Below are 20,486 nucleotides of genomic sequence, written 5' to 3' on the forward strand. Positions count from 1 at the left end.
TTAAAAATATGCAATGACTTGAGAGGATTCTTCTGTCCTAATTCCTGAAAAATTTGCTTTCTTTAGCCTCAAATCCTGGTGCTTTGGTGCCAAGGACCTGCTAGACCTCTATTTTCAAGACTTTTAAGACTAGTATGGTTATTTATATGAGGTCCAGTGAGTTCCATCTTTACCAGAGCCACAAGGGAAGCATGGATGTCTGGACATTGTTTATATTATTATTTCTTTCAAATGCCATTTTCTTTTGAACAGGAACCCTCATTCTGATAGGCTATAGGCTTCTCTCCTGGCCCAAGCTGCCCATATTAGGTACAGGTGTTAATTTCAGGTGCCTTGTTTAGCAACTGACCCAGCTGCCTGCGGGCCCGCAGGTCGGCTGTAGGTGTTGCCTACTTAGAAAGGTCTGGATCTGTGGGAGGAAGCAATAGCCCTAACAGTCTACAGTTGTTTTTCATTGCTGCTGATTAGGTCCATGGAGGGAAGCCCATCTCTGAGGCGCAAGACGGTGATGCGGGAGAAGGGCCGGCGCCAGGCAGTCCGGGGCCCGGCTTTCATGTTTAATGACCGGGGCACGAGCCTTACCGCCGAGGAGGAGCGCTTTCTGGACGCTGCGGAGTATGGCAACATCCCTGTGGTGCGCAAGATGCTGGAGGAGTCCAAGACGCTGAACGTCAACTGTGTGGACTACATGGGCCAGAACGCGCTGCAGCTGGCCGTGGGCAACGAGCACCTGGAGGTGACGGAGCTGCTGCTCAAGAAGGAGAACCTGGCGCGAATCGGCGATGCCCTGCTGCTTGCCATCAGCAAGGGCTACGTGCGCATCGTGGAAGCCATCCTGAACCACCCCGGCTTCGCGGCCAGCAAGCGCCTGACCCTGAGTCCCTGTGAGCAGGAGCTCCAGGACGACGACTTCTACGCCTACGACGAGGACGGCACGCGCTTCTCGCCCGACATCACGCCCATCATCCTGGCGGCGCACTGCCAGAAGTACGAGGTGGTGCACATGCTGCTGATGAAGGGCGCCAGGATCGAGCGGCCGCACGACTATTTCTGCAAGTGCGGAGACTGCATGGAGAAGCAGAGGCACGACTCTTTCAGCCACTCACGCTCGAGGATCAATGCCTACAAGGGGCTGGCAAGCCCCGCGTACCTGTCCTTGTCTAGCGAGGACCCGGTGCTCACCGCCCTGGAGCTCAGCAACGAGCTGGCCAAGCTAGCCAACATAGAGAAGGAGTTCAAGGTAAGCTCCGCGCTCCACCCCGGCTACCTTGCACGCTCATTCGCTTTCCTGCTGCCGCCTGGTGCCTTCCCAAGTTTGCTCTGGAATCAGTTTTGCCCAGCGGATTCAAAATAATGAGGGATTGGAAATGTCGTTCAGAAATGATTCGATGATTTCCCCCTCTCGGCATGGTGCTGTGATAAATTCACTTTGGACTGGGGTGTATACTGAATCAGAGAGCTCTAGTTATGGTGCTGTTCTGTGTGGATGAGCATTAAGTGGAATGCAAGACCGCCCCTCCCACCCCCCACCCCTTTTGTTTAAAAGAGGGATTAGGTGTGACTTTTTGCCTCCCAAATTCTTCTTCCTCTTCTGTAGTTAGTGGTATGGTGGCACACAACACAGAAGGGTATTTAGTTTTGCACGAAATGTTTATTGGCCCAAACATCTCTATAGCCTTTTAAATAGAAAGTCGAAAGACTAACATGAAATACAATTAAAGTCATTTTATTAATATGAAAAAAATGCTTCTCCCTGAAATCCACAAATTATATTCAGAGTGGTGAGTCATAGACATTGGGTCAACACAGAAATACAAGGATAGCAAATTGTTTTGTTTTAATGGATTTTTAAAAATAAATGAACTTTTTTTCCCTGAACGTCATTTCTAGTCCACAGGTAGTAGTATTTTTAAGCAGCATTTTTTAAATAAAAATTATACACGAATGATGGAACATTTTAATCTTTTATTCAGTTGCTACATCCTCTTATATATTCTGGTTGGTTCTACCTATTAAATCTGGGGCAAAAGGAGATTTCATGGTTCTGGTGAAAGACTGTTTTTTCAGTAGGTTCTTGTCTCCTGTTGTCCACCTAAGAAGATTATTGTAGACATCAATTCCTTAAATTATTTTCTGGATGCTGAGTTAATCTGCTTTTTAGTGTTGTGGTGTCAGATCACAGAAAGAGTGATTATTCTGTCTTTCAGATCTTATTACAGTTTTTCATACTTAAGTGAGATTTGTGCAAATGCAACTAGCAATATAATTCAGGTTAAGGGGTTGCAAGAAAATGGTATGAAACAATGAAATGAGCTATTAAGCCTTGAAAAGACATGGAGGAACCTTATATGCATATGACTAAGTGAAAGAACCCAATCTGAAAAGGCTACATACTATATGATTCCAACTATCTGACATTCTGGGAAAGGCAAAACTATAGAGAAAGTAACAAGATCAGTATTGCTAGGAGTGAATGGGGATGGGGGGATAAATCAGTGGAGCACAGAAGATTTTTAGGGCACTGAAAATACTCTATGACATTATAATGATGGATACATGTTGTTATACATATATCTGAACCCACAGAATTTACACCAAGAGAGAACCCTAATGTGAACTATGGATTATGATGTGTCAGTGAAGGCCCATCAGTTGTAAGAAATGTACCACTCTGGTGAGAGATGTCAGTGATGGAAGATGTGCACGTTTTGGGGCAAGGCATATATGGAAACTCTGTGTACCTTCCTCTTAATTTTATTCTGAACCTAAACCTGCTCTAGAAAAATGGTCTTTTTAAAAACAAAATCATGGGGTGCCTGGGTGGCTCAGTGAGTTAAAGCCTCTCCTTTCAGCTTGGGTCATGATCCCAGGATCTTGGGATTGAGCCCTGCATTGGGCTCTCTGTTCAGCAGGGAGCCTGCTTCCTCCTCTCTACCTGCCTCTCTGCCTACTTGTGATCTCTGTCTGTCAAATAAATAAATAAAATCTTAAAAAATTATATAAATCTTAAAAAAAACCAAAATCATGAAAAAAATGGCAGGAAACTTTTGCATGTTTTTTGTTTCCCTTCCCCTACACACCAGATCACCTAGATATTCATCAACCATCATCTTGTCCTGATAGAAATCTGGACTTAGCATAACTTGGTTATTATATTAAAATTTTTTCTGATGTAAGAGCTACACATATTTATTGTAAAAATGTGGAAAAATACAAAGAAAAAATAAATATCACCTTTTATTTACTCTCGTTGAAGAGAATCATCATGTGATATTTGAAAAGATGTATTTCTTTGGACTCAAAATGAATTATTTATTTATTTATTTTTAAGTTGTTGCTCTGAGTTGTCTCTGAGCAAATTGAAAACTTCAAATTCTGTTCAGAGAGAATAGAAAAGCATTGAAGTAAAAAAAGTTCTAAATATCGCTGTTTTGACCTAGTAATATAATTCTGAATTTATTTGCCACTATTTCAAATGTCATTCAAGCCCTTTTTTTTTTGCATTTGCTTAATAATACATTGAAAAATGTAAGAGTCTACAAAAGGGAATATTTTCTAATATTATGCTTTAATAATTTATAAAAGATGATGATGTTTGCAATTCTGGCCAGAGAAGTCCTCTCAGTGAAGCGATAGTTTTAAAAATTTGTTATTCACAGTTTTCCCCTGAAGCTGGCTAAATCTGGATTGATATTACTTAGAACCTCCTTTACCCTGACTTGAAGAGTCACCTCTGATAACCTTTGAAATGTGGAAAAATATTACAAGAGGCAAAGAGAGAAAACATAACTGAATTTAAGAAAGAGTCCAGAAAGCTCCCCAAGTATCTAAGGATATGCAAAAGTCATCTAAATCTCTCAGTTCCTTTTTCTGAACTATACGGAAAGCACTTGTGTAGCATGACCCTCTCTGAGCTGGGACACAGATGGTTCTCCAGCAGTTACAGTCTCTAAGGACAAGTCTCTCTCTCCTGACTAAATGTTTCTTTTCTTTCCTATTCTCGCCTGTCCTTATTATTCCTTTCATATCTGCCTTCCTTTCATCTCTTTGCCCTCTTGTCCTATGCTCCTGTCCATCCGTCAGGGTTTTAGACAGACTGAGAAAATAGTGATTTCACAGCACAGACCCAGAGACTCTGAGCTTAGAAAGGGCAGTGGAAGTGAAGCTCATTTCTGGGATAAACAGGTCACCTAATTTGCCCTATTCCATGTGTTCACTATATTATTTCCATAGAGAGGATGCACTCAAAATACCAGCCTTGAAATGAAAAAATAAGATGTCCCTAGTGGAAAAGAAGTGATTTTTTTTTCCCTTTTTAGACACCTGTACCTGTTTCATCTTATCAATGGCCTGTAAGATTAGCATCTCATGCCTCAAATTGCCATCCCTTAGCTACATCCAAGAAGGTTCTCAGGCAGTGTGTAGTTTTCAGAGTTCCTGGAGGAATTCAGGAGGCATGATGGCAAAAACATGTGAAGGTCATTACCCCCAAAGGTTGAACATTCTAGGGTATAGATTTAGATAAATTAATGGAGGACAGCCTGGTGACAGGTTATTAAAGAAATAGTTTGGATGTGCAAATGATGTCTGAAGCTATTCTGAGAAACAGAATATTGGGCAGGATGGACTCCAGGTCTAATCCTCCAAATGTCAGTGGTAAGAAAGCTAGTCATTTATTAAACTGTGAGAATGCAAAGTGAAGTTTCTCAATTCTGAGTCAATGATGGCCCCCCCTGTTTTTTTTGAAAAAAGAAGAAGGGATTTGCCTCCCCTGTGTTTCAGTTTCCTATCTTTAAATTAGAAAAGCAATTTTTAACTTACATCACAGTAGAGCTGCGAGGAAAAGTTAAAGAAATATAATCCAAAAGCAAGATGGCACTTTATAAAGTAGGAAGATATTCTAGGAGTCCTCTGGCTGTACAGACCTCTTATTTTACAACTGAGACCACAAAGCCTATTAGCCAAGGACCCAATCTGCTAAGCCTAGATTTAGGCATCTTGGGTCCTGGGTCTAGATATTCCATCTAACGCACTGTGCCTGATAACGCTGAGGTAATTCTATAGTATTTGTTGTGTATGAATCATGCCATAGCATATAATCCTCATAGCAGCAATATTGTATAGGCATATTCTCATCAGAGAGGCTAAGTAAATGCCACAGGATCAGACAGCTAATAGATGGTAGAAGCAGTGTTTGAACCCAGAAAGTCTAGCTTTAGATTTGTGCTTTTAACCACTATACTCTCCTGCCACTTTTGTTATCAGGGAAAGGATCTGACCGAACCAAGCCTCCTTAGAGCTGAATTTCAATTTTTCTCTTACAGATAAAAAGGGATTAGAATGATGATTAAACCATAAGCATTAAAATAAATCTGCTAAAACCTGTAGACAGGTTGTGACAAGGACGAGGCACCATCCCCTGGCTTGAGCAGGTCTTCAGGGCTTTGAGTTCCTGCTCTATAGGGAAGGTAGCAGGTCCTTGTGGTAACCTCGTGGACAGCCATGGTATTAGAAGAGTTTCACAATGAAGATAATTAAGCAAAACTCAATTAAGAGAAAATTACTAGAAAATGCAGACCAAATGGTCCAAGTCATGAAATAAGATACAGCTGAACCTCGTGGTAGAGCTAGTATCATCCTGCAATGCAGACTTCAGGTAGTTCCTTTTGCAACTGAGAAAAGGTTCTCTAGCTGTCCCCGTCCATCTTTCCCTGGGAGCTCCACATATATTGATAAAGTGGCATCCCATGACCACAAGAAAAGAAATTGCCGTTATCTCCAGCACTGATTATTTTCTGCACTTGGGCAACAGACTTCTTTCTGCAGGAAATGCTTATGGTGTTACGAAGACAAAGTGTTGTTTTTGCAATTTGTGTGACTGCCAGTTTTTGTTTCTTGATTGATATTTCCGTGGATGTGAACAAACCACACAGCTTTCTTTAAGACAATTTACTGATTATGATTTCTTGAAACAATGAGTTATTATTCAGGTGTTACTGCAGAGGTGGCTACCATTTTCTTCAAGCATTGAAACAGTCTCTCTTTTTTTCTGATCAATGGAGAAAGGGCCATCCTATATTGTACCAAATCTTATAGAACAGTCTGAACTGAGGAGTACCATGAGGAAATTTCGTCTAAAAAAACTGCATTAAAAGGGGAGCTTTATATGGAAACAGACATGAATTTAATACTTCTTCTGGATGCTATAATAAAATATTTCATTAGTCTTTCAGGAATGGAAGGCAGATGGATATTTAACTGACACTCTGCATAGAAACCAGAGGCTGAACATTTTATTAATTTTATCAGTTGCATGGTACCAGCTTGAATGGAAACCAAAGATTGAGGTTTTTATTCATTTTATCTATTCTCTTATGAGGGGAGAAGGATTAACTGTAACTGTTCCTTATCTGAATTTCTGATATCTGAAATGGAAACTCTTCTAGACTGTGTAGCTTTAAACAGTCTTTCTTCTTTAGTTTAGTCAGTGATGTGATTTTTGCCATCAAGTCAGTTATTTATTTAAAGAAAAAAATTAGGGCTGTCTGGGTGGCTCAGTGGGTTAAGGCCTCTGCCTTCGGTTTGGGTCCTGGTCCCAGGGTCCTAGGATCAAGCCCTGCATTGGGCTCTCTGCTCAGCAGGGAGCCTGCTTCCCTTCCTCTCTCTCTGCCTGCCTCTCTGCCTTCCTTTGATCTCTGTCTGTCAAATAAATAAAAATCTTCTTAAAAAAATAAAGAAAAAATTAAAAATTCTTCATGTTTTTGTTTTAAGTAGGATTTCTGGAAGTCTGGAATTTCTTCTGTGCTGGGCATTACTTGGTTATTAGACATGTACAATATCTCAGGCCGTATTGAAATGGAGAATTGTGTTTTCTTGAAGTGTGCCAAATCAGACCATCATCCAGTTAACTTTCTTAAAAATTTTAGTGAAAGCCGTAGAAGTAGAACTGGGATTTCTGAAAGTAAGATACTTTCTCAAGAGATGGTCATTGATACTTTGACTGGAACCAAAGGGCTAGAAATAGAACTCCATTCAGAAGGTAACAGGGAAGGCTGCCAAGTGACTTCCTTATCCCAGTCCATGGCACTATATAAATATGCTAATGAAATTAAAGATTCACAGATTATTTTTAGCAAGGTGTTAGTTCCAGTGGCCTGGAAATTTTCTCTCAGGTATTGATATTCTGCAACCCCTGAGAATTCAATTACATATAATCAGACATTTCTTTCCTTCCAGTTCTGCAGGACATGATAACCTTCAGACAAACAAGGAAAAATGCCTCCTCTCTCTGTTGGTGCCTGTCCATCCTTCTTCATTCACTAGAAACCAGTCATTCTTAAACATAAGTGTGTATCATAAACACATGGAGAGTGTGTTTACAGATTACTGAGCCCTCTCTTCAGTTTCTAGGTCGGAACAACGGAGATGGGATCCGAGAATACATTTCTAATACAAGCCCAGGTGCTGTTGAAGCTGCTGATTGTAGGACTACACATTGAGAAGCTATGTCTCCAACAAGGCAATGGAGAATGGAAACTGAACAAGTTATTTTCATGTGTAGTCAGTCTTCTCTGTCAGATCACCACTTCAGAAAAATTACAATTTAAACCACTTTGCACTACAGAAATGGTTTTCTTTTGGCTCTAAGGAAACTATTGTTTATATGAGAGATGCAGCTCTTTTTGGTCCTCAGGTCTGTGCCCATTAGCATTTAGCCAACATCTCTTAATACAAACCAGGAACAAATGTGCATACCATTTTCAAAGTGGGTGGATTGCAGAAGATACTGGCTGAGATCTGGACTGGGGGCAAATCCCACTTGTGTCTAACTCAGCAAGCCTTGCGTCCATGTAGGAACAGTAGCTTCCAACCAGAAGAAGGGACCTCTTTTTGTAATTCACAAAAACTTTAGACATTTTCCATTGAATTAAAGCAAACTCCTTGAATTAAACTTTAAAACTCTTGTTCTTAGAATGACTATCGGAAGCTCTCCATGCAATGCAAAGACTTTGTGGTGGGTGTGTTGGATCTTTGCCGGGACTCAGAAGAAGTAGAAGCTATTCTGAATGGAGATCTTGAATCCACAGAGCCTCTAGAGCTACACAGGCATAAAGCTTCCCTGAGTCGTGTCAAGCTTGCTATTAAGTATGAAGTGAAAAAGGTGAGTGGTCTGCTTTTATCCAGCACCATATTGGAATAAACATGTAATATCAACGATGCCATAATCCCGAGAAAATGTTTTAAATTATATAGATGTTATTGATAAAAGACTTTTTTTTTGTCATGAAGGACGTTAAGTAAAGTATGGTAAAATTGTGAGTCAGATATCTAGCTTCTGTAATCCTGTCCACTTTTTGTCTGCTGTGAGACCTTGGATAAGGTCTTTAAACTTCAATTTCCTCATGTGAATGGAGGATAATCTCTCCTATCTATCTCAGATAATACAATTACAGTGGATTAAGATACACAAAAGAACTTTGTGAACTTCTCATTACAATGCAATTAAAAATAATGAAATGTTACTTGTATACATTTTTGTAAGTCACTGCTACAGCCGTCATGTTAATCCTTGTGACTAGCCTATGTTATTATCCATTTAACCTATAAAATAGGTGAAATAGATGATGGCATTTCTAATCTACAAGGAAACTAAGGTTTGCCAAGCTTAAATAACATGTCTAGGTCCAGAGCCGTGAATACCAGAAATAAAATTTATGATTACTTTTTTACTCTGTTTATTGCAGGTAAACTGTTAAGTGTATATATTTGCTGCTTGTACAGGGCTTGTAAATCATGAAAATTGTAGTTATGATGTTTTACTTTAATAAAAATCTCAGTTATCTATAACATAGCAGCATTTATATGTTACATAACCAATATTTTTTTTGTCCTCTAAGAGAAACTGACCAATCACCAAGAAGTAAGCTGTTTTCAGGACTAGATCTAGTTTCATGAACTGGTTAATCTCTGCATAGCTGAATTTTCTCTCCTCCCTGCATGGTGCTTAAGAGGGCAGGGAGCCAGCCTGCAGGGGTTCAAATCCTCAGTTAACCACCTATTCCCTGGGTGGCCATGGGCAAGTCACCCAGCCAGGCCAAGCCTCAGTCTGCTCAGTTAATGACATAGGTACCACAAAACCAACTGCTTTTTCAGTAGTTTATAAGATTATAAGAGCTAACGCATATAAAGTAATTAGCACAGGTCTAGTGCATGGGGACTATTCAACATGTATTAGCCGATAACATTTCTACATTATGAAAATTCATTCTCAGAACGATGACTCTTAAACAAGTTCAGCTTTTCGTCATCAAACACAGATTTCATGTTCATTGTGTTGGGTTCTGTCCTCAGTAGTAGACTACAGTCATTTTAGTGAGAAAGGAATTTAGTAAGGGATCTGAGGAGACTCACAGAATCATTAGAGATGGACGAACGTGGCTATATAAGTTGTGCCTCCGGAAACCTTACTTGGAACCAGAGCCAGAACGGAAGCCTGTGCATATGCTGCTGACCTGTGGAACAGAGAAAAGTGTGGGCACCCTACCAGCAAGTGAGCGTAAGGGAAACTTCTCTCTTTCCTCTTCTCTCCTTGTATGCGTGCACGTGTGCACACGCACACACACAGATTCTACCACAATCCAGAGAACTTTCACATATAGTGTTCACAAGGTTTTAGTCAACTATTAATGACAGATCTCCCATCAACTTAATAAGATGGGGGAAATGTGAAGATTCTTAGTAAATACTGATGTGAAATAACTTTTCAAGGAATTGCCATTTAAACGTAAATGGGCTCAATTGCCTTCCTTTCAGAGGATTTTTTTTTAATTTAAGTTTTTATTTTTTAATTTCAGTTAACATATAGTGTAACGTTAGTTTCAGGTGTACAATATAGTGATTCAGCACTTCCATACAACACCTGGTGCTCATCCTAAGTGCCCTCCTTAATCCCCATCACCTGATTCATCCATCCTGCCACCTTCCTCCTCACTGGTAACCATTGCTGTGTTCTCTATAGTTAAGAGGCTGTTTCCTGGTTTGCCTCTCTCTCCTCTCTCTCTCTCTTTTCTCTCCCCTTCGCTTGTTTTGTTTCTTAAATTGCACATATGAGTGAAATCTTATAGTTCTTTCTTTCTCTAGAGCATTCTTACTAGTTGAGGTTTTCTATATTAAAGGAAAAAAGGTAATTTTGAATAAGATTAATATTAAACCATTTTTAGAAATCTGTTTGGCCATTTATTCACAGATCTTGCAATACACACCTCTTTTCTTTAGTGCCTGAGAGGAGAGGATTGATTTCAGTTGTCACTGGTCCTTTATCGTGACTTTGAAAGTGTCATATTAGCAGACACCGTTCATCTATAGATGTACTTCTGTTAACCAAACTGTCTTGAGACAGTGAATGTCTTCCTGGCATGTTAATCTTCAATAAATCGATGTATACCTTACAACGGATGAAACGTCATTAATAATAAATTTGTTATCAGTCAAATAACTGCCAGGAAACAACAAAATAATATATTTGAAACTGAAAGGAGATTTAGGGCTTTGCAGGTGTTTGTGGGTTTGTTAGTTTTATGTTATAAAAGGAGTATTAGTTCAAGTATTTGATTTGGAAGCTTCACTCAGTGTATATAAAAACTTTATTCTAGCATGCCCAAAAAAGCCCAAAAGACTTCCTTCATTCTTCACAACATTCATGTGTCTCCATCTAGCAAGGAGGAGAGATACCCCATCCCTTCTGGTGCTTCCTTTTTCCTTCATCTCATTTCCAGTCCTGAAGTGAAACCACTTGGGTTTCGGTGGGACGTGAACCCTACCCACTGTGACACTGAGGTATTCTAAAAGGTAGTCCGCAGCTCTGAAAGGCACCGTTTCTGCCTGGGTGGAAGGTGGACTCAGGGTGTGTGACTCAGGGTTCCCCAATTGGAGGGCTCGAGGAACAGGCTACATGTGAGGCATTGGGGTCTCAAAATATATGTGATAGAATTTTTTTCTTCCTGATAACATAATAAACTTATATTTATTCAAATCAATTCATAATTCCACCAAGGAAACCTGTTTCGTGTAATGGTAAACTGTTTCTTACAAGAGATTCAGGAAGTCTCTTCTGCCACATGCCCAAGAGGTACCCCTGCTCTGGTTCTGAGACTACTAGCTTCTCTCTGACCTTACAGTCCCCAGAACTCAGGTCTTCCCTAGGAATCACACCACGAGTTCTACCCAGGCCTTACAGAGCTCAGTGGCAGTTAGTCAAGAAAATGAAAATATGAAAGACCTGAAGAAGAGGAGAGATCTGAACATTTTTTTTAAGACAGAGAAAGAGAGAGAGTGTACACCAATGTGCACATGTGGGGGAGGGTCAGAGAGAACGGGAGAGAGAACCCTAAGCAAGCTCCACACCCAGCATGGAGCCCTGTGTGGGGCTTGATCTCATGACCCTGAGATCATGACCTGAGCTGAAATCAAGAGTCAGGTGCCCAACTGACCGAGCCACCCAGGTGATCTGAACATGAACATGAGTTTCTGTTTATGTGAGAAAGAACTTTCTAATACAAAAGTAGTCAAAGAAATAACAAAAAGGTAAACAATCTGACAACCTACAATTTAAAACTTCTGAACACAGAAAGATCATAAACAAAAAAAGAAAAGGGCAATGTGAAAAAGGTATGAGTCTTCAATTCTAACATACAAAAGATTGATATTCTTAATGTCCAAAAAGCTTAAATAAATTTTTAAGATAAATTTCTAGAGCTTTGCAGAAAAATAAGCAGAGGTCTTGAATGAGCAACTCACAGAAAATTCAAGTGACTAACAAACATATTTAAAATTTTCAAACCCTCTGGTACTAAAATAAATGTATCCTAATATAAAAATAATATTTCCTGTCTCAAATTTTTAAAGAATAAAAAGTATTCTCAATGCTGTTGGTGAAATGGGCAATCTTACGCTACTGATGAGGAACAAACAATAATGTGTTCTCTGGCAGGGAGTGGATGTTTTCAATTATCCATCCCAGAATCATATCTGGGGTGCCTCTAAGATAAATAATAAAACTGGAAAGAGAGTAAATATTATTACTATTTGTAGAGTTACCCATGTTATTCTACAAAAAAGAATGGAATAAACAATTTTGAAACACTGAAAAGAAATAAAATAAAATAAAATGGAAAAAAATTTAACTAAAAAAAAGAATGGAATAGAGTGAAAGATGAAATTTGATTTTTTGAAAGAGTACAGAAGATTAACTTTAAGGCAAAAACGTCAGTTATTTTCCAGTTAGAATAATAGATTATTTACTTCCTCCCAAAAGCTCTGAGTTTTAATTCTGCCCGTGCCTCTGTCTTCTGTGCAACTTGAGGATGAACATCAGTCCCTTCTCCCGCATAGAAATAACTGCTCCTAGTAAGCTCCGTCCATTCTTTGAAAGTCCTTGACAAATGTAAAAGACACTAGAAGCTGCTAGACCATCGAATGTGGAAAACTGAGCTATTGAGAAAGGGGAGAAATTTCTTGGGTTTTTCCTCTTCGTTCTCTTACTTTCTCCATGGTGAGATTAAACTATAGAAATATCTGGAAAAGAGACATGCGGTAATATATGCACATACAGTTACCTATTGTGTATGAAGAAGGTGTGCTTTCCCTAATTCCCAAAATTGAACAATGCAATGAGAGTGGTAAATATACAACAGAGACCTTGGGTAGAGTGCATGTACTGGCTGGTGCCATCCTGAGTCTCACACTGGGCAGACTCTTGGCCAGCTTCCTGCCCGGCACCAAAAAAGAACAGAACACTTTGCACTCTGGGTTCGAAATCCCGCAAACTTATACAATGTAAGTTTTCCATATATTTCATAACTCAAAGAGCTTTAAAAAGAAGTTGAATGACGCAGCTTTTATTCATAGCAGTATTTTAAATGGTTTGAACTGTGCCTCCAACCATGTCATTAAAAACAAAAACAGAGTGTTCCTACCATGTTTTTGTACAACAGTAGTCCCATGAAGATAGTTCTTGTAAGGGCTGATTTGATGATAAGACAGTGTAATGTGAATGTTTTTTTAAGTTGAAAATTATCTCATTGTTTTCCATTAACCTGTCTTGATTAGCAGTTCAGTTTACAATCTGGTAGTCATTTGGCAGGAAAAAAAATGTTTCTTCTCTGTGCTACAGTAGTTTTGTTCCATTGAAAGATTGAGATTTTCTTGTGTGTCAAGCATTCTCCTTTTAAATCAGAAAACCTCAAATAAGGGCATTATTTTTGTAATGATTTCAATTTGCTGGACCACTGAAGTTAGGATGCAGCATACAAATTTTAACCGACTGGCTATGACTGGTGTGGCAGCCTAGGAGACTTTTTAGGAAGTAAACAATTTTAAGAGAGAAAGGTCACTGCCCTATTTTGAAGTCCTTGAAAAGAACAGAACTCATCTCCCAGGGGGATTAACTTTTTTCCCCTCACTTGTTGCTATTGCATTTATTTTATTTTATTTTATTTTAGGGTTCCTTGTGTGCTTGAATTAGGATTTTAAATTATTGGAAGAAAATATCCATTTGTGCTTTCTTCCTATGAATTGAAAAGAATGAATAGATACCATATGCTGGTGTATTACTTAAGAAGAGAGTAGAATTAACAGTACAGGAAATACAGTTGTTAAGCCAGATTTTCAAGTTTTACAAGTAAAATGCAAACACCACAATTTGGGCTACTATTTAACATATATTAAGTGTTTGCACTACATTGTGCAAGTCACAGTGGGTCAAAGATTGATCATTACATAATGCCATATGAAAAGCACTGATACCTATCACATCTTTAAGGGCTGTGCAACCTATATGTACAGTCCAATTAATGCCATAAAGCACAGCTTCAGATTTGAAGATTATCTGGAAGAAGAGGAACAAGAAGAGGGAGCCATGCTGCAACATTAATATTTCTGTCCTCAAGAGTTAAAACCTAAGAAAGAAAGGCTGGACACTCACAAAAGTGGAATTTGTCCATCAATTCTATATGGACCCATGTCACCTGTCTCTCAACTTCATGGCGATTTTCTATCTTGCAGAAGCCCTCAACCTATTAAAAAAAGGGGGGGCATGTTGGCTTCCCAGGTGGTAATCTGATGGATGGCACTGTCTCTTCCACCTGTGGATTTCTCCAAAGGCACTGTTCCCCAGCCTCAGCTGAGCCTAGCTGGAGGCTCAGGAGGGCTTTTTATTTGCATCTGTCCAACTTCTCACAAATGCAGACCCTCCAAACAGCAAGACTTTCAGACCAACATTCAAACTAGTACTGTTTTAAATGTTGATTATTTATCTTGGCAAGCATAAGGAGACTGTACCCATTTTTTTAAAGATTTATTTATTTATTTGAGAGAAAGCAAGCAAGTGAGTGAGCCTAGAGCAGGGATCGGGCAGGGGCTGATGTGGGGGAGAGACTTTCAAGCAGACTCCCCACCAAGTGTGGAGCCCAGTGTGGGGCTGGATCCTATTATGATCCCAAGATCATGACCTGAGCCTAAATCAAGAGTTGGGTGTTTAACCCACTGAGCCACCCAGGTGCCTCTCCACTTTTTTTTTTTCCCATTTTTTATTGAGAGCTTTACTATGCACCCAAGAAGAGGAAAGGCGTATCACTTTATGCATACTGATGCTTCCATTTTCACCTTATTCTATCAGATACCTAACACAGTGCCTGGCTCACAGAAAGAGTATACGACATTTTGAAGAGTGAATGAATAAATAAATGAATGACATGTAGGAACTCAGAGGAGATGAGAATTTTTAACCAGGAGGAGGGGTAAAGCAGGAGGAAGATGATCCAGTAAAGAGCAGAAGTGGAAGTTTAGCAGAGTTCTCAGCAAGAACCCTAGAAAGTTGTCACCAAGCCCCCAGCGTTTTCAGCCTTGATCGTATTTTATCCCAAGTTAAAATAATGACTGTATTAATCAAAAATCAGAACTTCGGAGGAGTGGCAGGCTCTTGAGTCTGGAAAGGAGATCTGATATAGACCTAGCAACTAGCAATGACCAGTGAGTGAGCTCTAGGACCTGGGATTTTTACTATTGAATGGAAAGACACTTATAAGGTAAAATATGCTTTTTCATATTGAACTCATTAAGTGAGAAAAGATAGCATCTTCTTTGTAGTACTTTAAATCTCCCAAATCCTCCCAGTTTGTATTATTGAAATAAATTCAGGTAAGTACTGGAAATCTAATATTTGTAAACTCATCCTTTCCCCTTCTATCAGCACAAGACCCTTTGCGCCCAGTGGCACAGCTGTCACTGGAGTGGTTCTCACCAGACTACTCAGAGGGCAGTTGCACACAGGGGCAAAAGTGGGGATTTGGGGGAAATTGCATCTCTACTGCCTACCTTGGGAGATGAGGTTTTATTTTTTAACTTTATTCTTATTATTTTTTAATTAGAAGAGCTAATGGGAAACTATACATCAATAAATAGAAACCTATTCATTTCCTAGTAGATGTGTTATTAATAAATAGCCAAATAACTTGAGGAATAGCCTGGAGTTACTAAGAATCATTAGGACATCAGGATCATTAACTAGAACTTGATTAAAAATGAACCCTTCACCTGATGGGGACTGGCGCTGTTTTCTTTACTTCTACGAGTTTGCAAAAAAAAAAAAAAAAAAAAAAAAACCCAACCAAATAAACAAAGAAACACTTCACGAGTACTTCCTAACAGGTTCATTGTTATTTTTTATTCTGTTTTTTAGCAGATAGTGAGTGATACTTAGATTTTTGTATTGCTAAACACCCTTTAAAAAGATATGTTGGGGGGCGCCTGGGTGGCTCAGTGGGTTAAGCCGCTGCCTTTGGCTCGGGTCATGATCTCAGGGTCCTGGGATCGAGTCCCGCATCGGGCTCTCTGCTCAGCAGGGAGCCTGCTTCCTCCTCTCTCTCTGCCTGCCTCTCTGCCTACTTGTGATATGTCTCTGTCAAATGGATAAATAAAATCTTTAAAAAAAAAAAAAGATATGTTGGTACTCATAGTTGATTTGTGAATGACGCTAAATAATTTCCAAGTTTGGGCAAAGTGCATCTGGTCATTCAAAGTCAGGCATATCTAGTCACAAATGGACATCTGTTTATGTAGGAGCCTTTTCACACGAGCCTGACTACAAATACGTTCTGCTACCTGCATAAGGACAGGCCTTTAATGAAATCCCAGTCCCTCTGAATGATGCTGGCAGATGACTTAGCAAAACCAGATGGCACAATAAAATAGCAGGGCTGAAATAACATAATTTGCGCAGTTTTTCCTGGTTAGAAGTGTAGTTACAAAGAACTGTCGGAGATACATGTCCGTGGTTTTTGACCTGTGAGAGAGGAAGCAACAAAAAGAGGACAGATTACTAAACAGGAAGGAAGGGACATTTGATGCCAGTTCCTGGAGGCAGTGCAAGTGTGGACCAAGCATAGTTCTTGCCAGTTGTTGGCTTTTCGTAGATCTTTGCAGATTTGCAGTGGTGGTACGTACATGTACATAGGGCATGTGGTGTGTATATTTTTCCTACATGTAACATTTTAGGAATTGCTTGTGAAACTTGACACATTTTTCTTTCTGCCGTAGTCTACAATAAACAAAACGACTATTCTTTTCCATCTTGAACCAAATGCAAGTAAGCTGGCAGACAGTGGGATGGGACACATTTCCACAAAGGAAAGCATACATCACCTAGATTCTGGAGAGGAATCTGTGAATTACAGGGACTTTCAGTCAGAAAGAACTGTAATTAAGGACAACATCAATTTTACCCTTTTGTTGCCAACTTTATTTCTACTAGTTCTGAAGCAATTTTGGGAAATGGAGGTAAGGTAAAGGAGCATATTCTAGTGCTTATATTCCAGAAAAGTGCATATTAATATCTTTAGGATGCACAAGTGTTCAGTAGCTGAAGTGTCCTCAATGGTACAGTAACCTACGTCTCTTTCTGCCCACAGTTTGTGGCTCACCCCAACTGCCAGCAGCAGCTCTTGACAATCTGGTACGAGAACCTCTCAGGCCTGAGGGAACAGACCATAGCTATCAAGTGTCTGGTTGTGCTGGTTGTGGCCTTGGGCCTCCCATTTCTCGCCATTGGCTACTGGATCGCACCATGCAGCAGGGTACGTGTTTTTCTCCATCCATTTCCTCAGTGGTTCATGTACTGTGTGCTTTAGGGATAAAAAAAGAAAAAGCTCCCTACTTAAGTCTCTTGTCAATTTTACCCTGAATGGTAATTGACTCAGGAACACAAATTCTGCTTTTTAATGACTGGATAAATTCAAATAAGGGAGGAAAAAGGATCTGGTACAGTGGGATAGACCACATTTGAAGGCATATGATACTTACCAGGTTTTTAAGATAAAATCCCCAAGGTAGTAAAGAGGAAAAGCTACCTGGGTGAGTTTGCACTTTGCTAATTCTGTTGACAGCTTAATAAACAGAGAGTCAGCTGAGTTGGCCTGTGGTAGGAGAACAGCCCTACAGCAGTGGTACCAAGAAGCAGTTAACCTGAGAACGGGAAGGGTGACTCGTTGGAACCTGTCAAGAGACCTGAGGCTGAGTGTATTAAGTGCAGTCACAAACAGTGGTGTTAATTTGAAGAATTCAAGAAGGTCCATGCCAGGTTCCCCCGGTCCTTTGTTCCTTCAGAAGATTCTAAAAGGTAGAATTGGGGTTGGGGGCTTTGGAACTTTTAGATTGTTCATCTGTTTAGTTTTGCTTGAATCGTTTTGTTTACTACCTTTATCCCTCTCTCAACTTGCCAGTATAGACTCAATTTAATTGTGCCTCATAGATCTTCCAATAAGATAAGGGAAGGAATACTAGTCATGCTGACAGAATCTGTATTGGGTTTATAAAGAGTGCTGCTGGGGAGAAGAAGCTGTTGTGAGATCCTTTAATCCTGTTTTTATATTCCAAAGTCTGATTCTGTTTAAATCAGAGGCAGTTTCAGGGAAAAGACTCAAGGCCACTTACAAATGATCCTGGAAATCTGTCATCTTTCTGGCTCAGTAGTCTTTCTGGCAGAGGGAGGCCCCCTCTGCAGGAACCATACGCATGTGAGAATATTCATCCCTCTCACTTCATGGTTGAGCTGCCCCTGCAACTAAAGGCAGAAGAAAGTTTGTCATTCTGATCAGTTTTGATGAGTCGACTAAGTTCTTTATTAGGTATCATGGGAAAGTACCTTACCATTCCTCCAATATATGAACCCTTAAGTCTAAAATCTATAAATGATGAGAGAGGATGTGTTAAAGGAAAAATCACTTCCCCTGCAAATACTTTCCCTTCCTGAGGGAAATGACCTGGAAAAGTCTGATTTCTAAGTGTTCATCTTTGGGGGCAGCTTAATCAGTTAAAACATTGAAGTCCACTCCTTTTTTCTCTTCACTTAGAAAAGTGCAGCTCTTACAAATGGTGTGGTGAGGGATGCCTGGGTGGCTGAGTCAATTAAGCTTCCACCTTCAGCTCAGTTCATGATCCCAGGGTCTGGCAGGCTTCTTGCTCAGCGGGGAGCCTGCTTCTCCCTCTGCTGATGGCTTTCCCTGCTTGTGCTCTCTCTGTCACTCTCTCTCTCTCTGACAAATAAATAAATAAAATCTTTAAAAAAAAAATAGATGGTGTGGTGAACTCTTTGTCCAGTGGAGACAGTTAAAGGAGGGAATCGAATCGTTGCTGGAGCCCACCTTTATATCTACCGTATACCACCTAGACTGTGGCAAGAAGACAGCATAGCAAGAGCTCCCTGCATATATCCCATCTTTAAGATAGGCGTGCTGCTTTATTTTCATGTAATTTCAAGTTTTAAAAAATCAGCTTTGATGAGAAACAGACTTGGCCACCCAAAAGAAATCACTGTGTGCTACAGATGAGCTCCTGCAAATGTGGCTTTTTGCAGCTGCAGAACAGCACAGTGGCGTGTAAACGTGTTGTTTCTTTTTCTGTGTCTGATATGGAAAATGTGACACTTGTCTGTCTGCATTCATGTTCAACTCCAGAAATGCTTAACATTCTTCCATGATTTGTTGACATCAAATTAAGGTTCCAGACATACAAAACATTTGTTTGAAGTTGCATTCTCTTAGATGTGACACTTGTGCTTTGTAAGGTCACAGACTGAGTTTGAAGTTGGTTCTGAGTATGTAGGCTAGAGAACTTATTTGATAAATCTACCAAATGTACCTAATTCTTGGGCTGCAGAAGCCCTTGGGACAGGCAGAATTGTTTTTCATTTCTGCTAGAACATGGGGCTTTTAAGGACATTATATCACATGGGATTTTAAAGGAGTTACCTTAAAATAATTATGTACTGAACTTTAGAGATGCTTTTGCACTATTTATATGATTTTCCAAACTCAGGGCTGACTTAATTAAGTTAACCTACTTAAAGGTTTTAGTTATTGCGTATCTCCTTCTTCTTATTGAGGTAACAACACATAAAACATTTACCTGATTCTGATATCTTCTGTCTTTTTTTATAGCATACAAAGTGCAGCTTGATTTCAGAATATGTAGAAATGAGAACAAAAATTTATTTCTGTAGTAGTAAGGTTTTTAATCTTCAAAGGCCTTGTTAGGTACTACAAACACATCATAACACTACAGTTATAAATGAATGTGTCTCCAAACTCATAAAGTTTCAATTATAAAGCAATAAAGAATACACACTACAAATTTGGAGTTTCTTTTCCCAGACTCTCAAAACCTATATGTTGGTTGCATAGTCTTTCCTGTAAAAATAAGAATAACCAGCATATGCCTTGTGATTTTCAGAAATCCTGTGAATGCAGTCGACTCTAAGACAAATTGGGTATTTAGAAACAATGAAGTCTGAAGACTTCTTAAATTACTCTTGGAGGCAGCATCCCCTAAAAAGAGTAGTTTTCATAATGTATAGCTCTTCACATGCAGAAGCAGAATTTTGAAAGTCTTCTCATTTCATCTATTTTTTTTTTTAAATCCTGTATCGTCATTTTCAAAAGCAGAAGCCAAGCTTTCCAAAGTAGAAGTTTCTTCTTCTTCTTTGTTTGTCTGTTGTCCTACAGCTGGGGAAAATTCTGCGAAGCCCTTTTATGAAGTTTGTTGCACATGCTGCTTCTTTCATCATCTTCCTGGGCCTGCTTGTGTTCAATGCCTCAGACAGATTCGAAGGCATCACCACACTGCCCAATATCACTGTTATTGACTATCCCAAGCAGATCTTCAGGGTGAAAACCACCCAGTTCACGTGGACAGAGATGCTAATTATGGTCTGGGTTCTCGGTGAGTTTACTATTTTAAATATTCTAATTTCTACAAAAAATTGTGTGTGTGTGTGTGTGTGTGTGTGTGTATATGACTGTTTTTTTACTGAAAGTGTTATCATGTGATATATGGTGACAACATCATCATTGTAAGATAAGCAGAACAAAATAATTGAGTGATTTGGCAGCTTAGTAATACTAAAATGTATCCCTTAACACTAAGTAAAAATTTTT

The 20,486-nt window shown here is 39.5% G+C and overlaps 1 protein-coding gene across 5 annotated transcripts in view; it reads left to right on the forward strand.

The window, feature by feature from the left end:
- The first annotated feature begins 472 nt into the window (after nt 1-472).
- The window catches only part of TRPC3 (transient receptor potential cation channel subfamily C member 3), a 51,893-nt gene continuing 31,879 nt past the window's right edge, over nt 473-20,486 (forward strand). For all 5 annotated transcript variants that reach the window (XM_044225864.1, XM_044225866.1, XM_044225867.1 and 2 more), the window contains exons 1-4: nt 473-1,240; nt 7,973-8,161; nt 16,965-17,129; nt 20,055-20,271. In XM_044225864.1, the coding sequence (XP_044081799.1) occupies nt 473-1,240; nt 7,973-8,161; nt 16,965-17,129; nt 20,055-20,271 (1,339 nt within the window). The remainder of the gene's footprint in view (nt 1,241-7,972; nt 8,162-16,964; nt 17,130-20,054; nt 20,272-20,486) is intronic.

The sequence above is a fragment of the Neovison vison genome, chromosome 11 (assembly GCF_020171115.1).
Source record: "Neovison vison isolate M4711 chromosome 11, ASM_NN_V1, whole genome shotgun sequence".
NCBI classification, from domain to species: Eukaryota; Metazoa; Chordata; class Mammalia; order Carnivora; family Mustelidae; genus Neogale; species Neogale vison.